The sequence below is a fragment of the Morone saxatilis genome, unplaced genomic scaffold (genome assembly GCF_004916995.1).
Source record: "Morone saxatilis isolate NCDOM2014 unplaced genomic scaffold, NCSU_SB_2.0 Contig14, whole genome shotgun sequence".
Lineage (NCBI taxonomy): Eukaryota > Metazoa > Chordata > Actinopteri > Moronidae > Morone > Morone saxatilis.
The window spans coordinates 8,481,390-8,487,126 of record NW_023339696.1 but is presented as its reverse complement, the minus strand read 5'-3'; the positions used below and the strand labels follow the sequence as shown (position 1 = coordinate 8,487,126).

The 5,737-nt window shown below is 42.6% G+C and overlaps 2 protein-coding genes across 5 annotated transcripts in view; both read left to right on the top strand.

Moving 5' to 3' along the window:
- The window catches only part of LOC118323577 (prostaglandin E2 receptor EP1 subtype-like), a 4,705-nt gene extending 3,298 nt beyond the window's left edge, over window positions 1-1,407 (top strand). Inside the window, exon 3 of the mRNA XM_035655582.1 lies at window positions 396-1,407. Coding sequence (XP_035511475.1) covers window positions 396-671 — 276 coding nt within the window. The 3' untranslated portion in view covers window positions 672-1,407. The remainder of the gene's footprint in view (window positions 1-395) is intronic.
- Window positions 1,408-2,320: 913 nt separating this feature from the next.
- ilf3b (interleukin enhancer binding factor 3b) overlaps window positions 2,321-5,737 on the top strand; it is a 12,000-nt gene continuing 8,583 nt past the window's right edge. For 3 of the 4 annotated variants that reach the window (XM_035655571.1, XM_035655569.1, XM_035655572.1), the window contains exons 1-4: window positions 2,321-2,416; window positions 3,764-3,866; window positions 4,844-5,067; window positions 5,217-5,391. In XM_035655571.1, the coding sequence (XP_035511464.1) occupies window positions 3,864-3,866; window positions 4,844-5,067; window positions 5,217-5,391 (402 nt within the window). In that variant the 5' untranslated portion in view covers window positions 2,321-2,416; window positions 3,764-3,863. The remainder of the gene's footprint in view (window positions 2,417-3,763; window positions 3,867-4,843; window positions 5,068-5,216; window positions 5,392-5,737) is intronic. The other variant, XM_035655570.1, reaches the window with a different exon arrangement.

The window sequence follows — 5,737 nt, the reverse complement described above, 5'->3', positions numbered from 1 at the left end:
TAATTCTACATATGTTGTTTTTTATATACATTTCCCCAAATTTCAGACTGGTGAATTTAGTATATTTGGAAACTTTGGAGTTTGCAATAAAGTTCTGTGGGTTTGAACAAAGTTAGGCTGTACAGCGTGATTTTGTAATGACTAATCCATCAGCAAATCAGCAACTGCATATTGTGTTTGACACACATTAGCAATCATTTTTTTCACACAAAAGAGGTTCCTAGATTATTACAGTTATTACATGTCAGTTGTGGATTATTTGCAAAAAAGTATTAGCACAACCAAAACACAAATGTATTTTTATTACATTAAATATTAATATTACAGTTTACTTTATAATTTTATTAGATGGTAAAGATTGAGCCTAAACTTGATTCTTTTCTTCCTTTTTTCAGGTCTTTGGACTGATATCAGCCATACGGTCCTACAGCGGCTCCATGAGCAGTGACATCAACACTTACCAGGGCCTGATGATGACGGGTGTCAGGATGGCAACCTTTAACCAGATCCTGGACCCGTGGGTCTACATCCTGCTGAGACGCGCCATCCTCAGGAAGATCTATCGCATCACTAAAAGGCAGGCCAGCTTAAAGGGAACCATCTTCCGCTCTGTTCGCTGGGATGTTAGCTCCTTTCAGAACGCAGAGAAAAACGGTATTAATAACATTTAAATGGACTCTTACAGGAAGAAGAGAGATGTGTAAGCTATAATTTTTTACTGTCACCTGCCAGCAGGATCCCAGCTGAGCCCAGCAGTCTATCATCTGGATCCAAATTCAATGTTAAAAGGTCCCAAAAAGTTATTGTTCTTGGCTGGTGGGAATGAGCACCTGGTTTATGTCTATGAAGGATTATATGGTAGGAGCTAAAGTTGAAACATGTTCCAGATTTGAAAGCTCAATGATCAGCTAATGATAACAAATTGAATTGTTGTATGTATGAACACATTATTAAAAAGGAAAAATGTTTATCAGAATACAACACAGTCCAATATGTTTGCATGGCGGTCTGTCCTCTATGAGAACAGATGTAAATAAAAAAGATTTTGTCAGTTGGAGTATAATGTGCTAACATTTTGTTGAAGTGAAGACTGTATCTAGTCTTAAAGCAAACATCTCAACTCAAAAGTTTTTTTCTGTAAAAGTGTCATTTTGTTGTCTGTCATAATGTAAAAGTCAATGACTTGTGTAAGTGCTCATATAAGAGCGCAAAAGAAAAGGTTGTGCTTTTACCTCAGCTTGAAGATGTGAAAAACACTCTGTGTGTCCAATGTAGTGCTGTGACTGTGAAGTGTGTCTTTATTGTGCGTTTGTGAATGTATCTACAGTATTTTCCCAGAGTGCCTGGGGACTGAAGTGAATATTGTTAAGAAAAGGGAATGTAAGATTACATAAATGGTTATATGTTCATGTTTCTTTCTGGTTCATAATTGATGTCATATTTTCACTTGTTTCAAATTATTTTCCGAGTGAGTACGGCAACAGGGGCAGATCTACAGACATATTCATGGAGTGGGCAAGAGGGTGACTTTAAGGTGTGGCAGAAATATCTGCTAATTTAATTGCAAATGATCATATATATCAATATTTGCTTGGAAAAGCCCCCAAATTAAGATATTTGATCTTAAAAACATTATTATGGCACATTAGTTAAGTATTAAATAGAAATATCTAAAGTTTAGAAATCAATTAATTGTTTTATTTCCAAACCTTTAGACGTTTTCTTCATGTCTTTTTTCGGTGAACTGTCTAAGCCTGTCGCTTAGTCTAAGATGTGGTCATAACAGAAATTTGTGTGTTAAATTTGACAGCATTTGACACCAAACTGGGGTGGCAACTTGTTAGGGGTGGCACCTGTACCCACCCCTCTAGGCACTGTGTCGTCTGTTGCTTAGCTCAGCACAAATGAAAAAAATAAATCAATCAAACCTCCTTCACCTAAAGCTCACAAAGTAAGAAGCCAAATATTGTTTTATTCTGTCCAAAAACACATCATCTAGTGATGCAGATTTGAGTATTTTCAGCTCCCTTAAAACAAAAGAAACAACACTCTCCACTGCTGCTATGCTGCCAGTGATGGTCACTCCTCTGTGCTTCAAATGTTCAGAATCAATATTCTTGGAGAATATCCTGGTGAGGTATAACGGTGACACCTGTATCATGATCACGTTTTAATCGATATGATCAAAGCACATTCAATCAATCAGCCAGCTGTTGAGCAATTCAAAGAAACAATAGGAAGCCACGCCCCGTGGTTCGGTACCACTCTTTCCCGATTGGCTACAATCGTAGTCACGTGTAACTTCTGTCCAATGAGCACAGCCGTTTTTCACATCGTGGGCGTGGCCAGTCGCACTCCTGCTGCCGAGACCGGGAGCTAGCGTGCAGCGGCGTCCATTAGCAGTAACGACAGCACGGTGAGTAAAGACAAAATGTCTCATTTCAGCCCTCAACGTCCACGTCCTTATGTATTAATCGACCGTTCAACGTCAAGAGAAGTAACGACGCTTGTTACGTGTTTTCTGTGTGTGTTTGTTTTGGTGTACTTCATAAATAGAGCCACTTGGCTTTGTTCGGCTAAGCTACCCTGCTAACTGTGGCTGAGCACTCAATGGGGTCTCGGTCTGCTCTCCTCGACCATTTTGGTGTCTGATAGGCAACAGACCGATATCCAGATCCAAAGACAATCCCTCAAGTGTCTACGCGTCTGTTTTAGTTGCCGAGTGGACCGACGTGGTGTCGGTGTGTGTTGTGGTTCGGTGAGCGGGCTCGGGTTGAACGCTGGCTGCTCCGTGGTTTTATTTGTGGGGGTTGTTCGCTTCTAGCTCCCGTCGACAGTCTGCCTCTGCGCTGAAGTAAAATGGCGTCTGTTTTTAAATTCCCCTGATGGTGCTGTAGGGTTTGGGTCCCATAACTGTTTCTTCACAACGCACCGTTCCTGCTAAAACAAAAGATTTAATAGCTGTAACACTATTTAGTGTGTTTGTTTGATGCCACACTTTAGTGACCTGTTGACTGTGATAATGGAGGCTGCGCTTGTGCTCGGTTTGGTTCAGCCTCGTTTTAGTTGCATTCACTGCAACTTGACGCTGTGTGTCTTCCATGTGCAGCTGTGCATTATCGCCAAAGGTTTGCGTTGGAGCGAGCGGATGCTGTGGGCGTGTCGCCATAACCGACTGGCCCACTCGTCCTCCTCACTGTGTCCCTGAACGCATCATTTCGCAGTTGCTGTCACACTCGCATCATTTGAGACATCACAGATGAGCAGCCAGTCGTCCGTGAAGGAACTTGTGCTGACCTCTGCTGAGAGATCGATGCTGTGTAGCAACACTGTCCTTACGTCTCTGTTTCGCTGTGTTTATTTCAGAAATAAAAAGCATCATCACGCTTTTGTTTACTAGAAACACTTGCACACATACACTGTGCTTACAGTCTGATCTGTTATGAGCAACATGTCTGTTAAGTCCCCGAGGCATCTGTTGCCGTGCCAACAATCCTCCTTTGCGTCCTGCAGCTGGTGACCACTTATTTTCACTGACATAAACAGAGTCACCAGCAGCAACCCAGTGTGAAGTGTGTTACTGGCCTAAGGAATATGTTTATATAATCACATTTTTGGTCAACAGACTTGACTTTCTATCCATCCTTTTGTGAGTCTAGCTTCCTTTTCAGGTGGCTCCATATTTGCCTGTAGTGACGTTTGAATCCTTCCTCGCTGTTGCTGTGTTGTGAACATGTGTGCGTGTTTCTCTCTCCTTTTATAGAGCAGGACTGCAACATCGTCATCTGTTGCAGAGAAGCCCCCCCCCTTTTTTTAACACTGCCGTTCACTGGATATAAGAAGTCACCACGGCATCAAGAATAATGGTAATTCCATCTTTGTTTGATTTGACGTTATGTATCTCTGTATCTGTTAATGTGGCGGCCAGAGCACAGGGCACACTGGCCTTTTTGTTAAATGTCAGTGTTAACGGGACAAATAAATGTGTCACATCTAATTTAAGTCACAAGACTGGTGCCAGTGTTTTGTTGCCCCAGTCTGCCCGGGGCTTTAGGAACACATGCTGCAGCTTCCACATCACCACTCTCCTCTAAATTGGCTTTGGCTGCCTGTGCATACACTCGGCTTGTGTAATCACTGGTGTTAGAAGCTTGTCCCTCGACATGAGACCGCGCTGTTCAGCTTTTTAATTAATCAAAGACAAATGAGTGACGGACAAAAGAGGTCTTTTAATCTTGATAAATGCTTTTTCCAAGGGCCTGTCCCATAAAGCAGGATTAATTAAGTTAGCTGAATTGGTCTGAGTAAAGCCTGGGTCGCTTTTAAATCTGTAACGTACTGAAGTCGAAGGAGCTGCTGTTTTTTTTTCTGTGCAGTTATCAAAGTAACTCAGTAATCCCGATTCGCGAGACAGCCTTCTGTTGTATTAATAGTAATGATCGCTTTTAATTCTCTCGGCCCAGTTCACCTGGTAGACCTGGCGCCCCATGTACCAGCACTGAATCCTTGCTACAGGGTTTGAGTCTGACCTGTGGCTCTTTGCTGCATGTCAGTCCTCTCCCCGCTTTCCTGTCCTTCTTTAGCTGCTATGGGTCAATTAAAAGCAATAAAAGCCCCCAGAAATTTATTTATAAAAAGTAGATGTCCTGTTTTGCTGTGCACCATAACTGAGACAATAACATCCCCCTTGTTGCTTCTGTCATTCACTAAGGCCATAATGTCACAATTTATGGTTTGCTTTGTTGTAATACATTTGTTCTTATGAACAATAAATTAGTTACCATGTACCTCCCTATTTTTATTTCTTTTTTTAATCAACAATCTTGTGTCTTTTCCTCCCTAGCCTCCCCCCATGCGGCACCGCTCCATGCGTGTCTTCATGAATGATGACCGCCATGTCATGGCCAAACACTCTGTCATCTACCCGACGCAGGAGGAACTGGAAAGCGTACAGAACATGGTATCCCACACAGAGCGGGCCCTGAAGGCCGTCTCTGACTGGCTGGATAAGCAGGAGAAGGGGACTTCGAAGTCAGACTCTGACAGCGCAGACACCGATAAGGAAAGGTGAGGACATATCAGGGAGGTTATTCCTCATGTTCAAGTTGGTAGAAAATGAGTTAGTTTCTAAGAAAAGGTTTAATTCCTCTTCTCTAACTACCTTTCATTATTTGTTTTTCTTGTACCTCTCCGCTGTATCTGCTGTCTTTCGATAGTGAGCACAAAGATCAGGCCACTCGATCCCTGCGTGGCGTAATGAGGGTGGGCCTGGTTGCCAAGGGCCTGCTACTGAAGGGGGACCTGGACCTGGAGCTGGTGCTCCTCTGTAAGGACAAGCCAACCATCAATCTTTTGAAGAAAGTGTCTGAAAACCTTGTTACACAGCTAAAGGTGAGAACATGGTTATTAAATGTAATATACAATATCATTAATAAATATATTGTAACGTTATTGATTAGTATGCCATGAAGTAAAGGCATAGTGAGGAGGATTTTTCAGTGGCAGTTTGTAAACGCACGATTCAAAAAGGGAACAGTGCTGGTCAACAGGGAGCGCCACTAACGCTCAGAGAAACAAAAGGTTATTTTCTGAGCAGTTAAAACGTCAGAGATAAACACGGCCACACCTGCAAAACCCTGCAGGATGGAGCAGCACTGCCAGATTTTGCACTTCATCAGGTGTGTGTGGCTCAAGCCCGCCCTTGGGCAAACAGACACAGGGGCTGCGTTTCATTAGT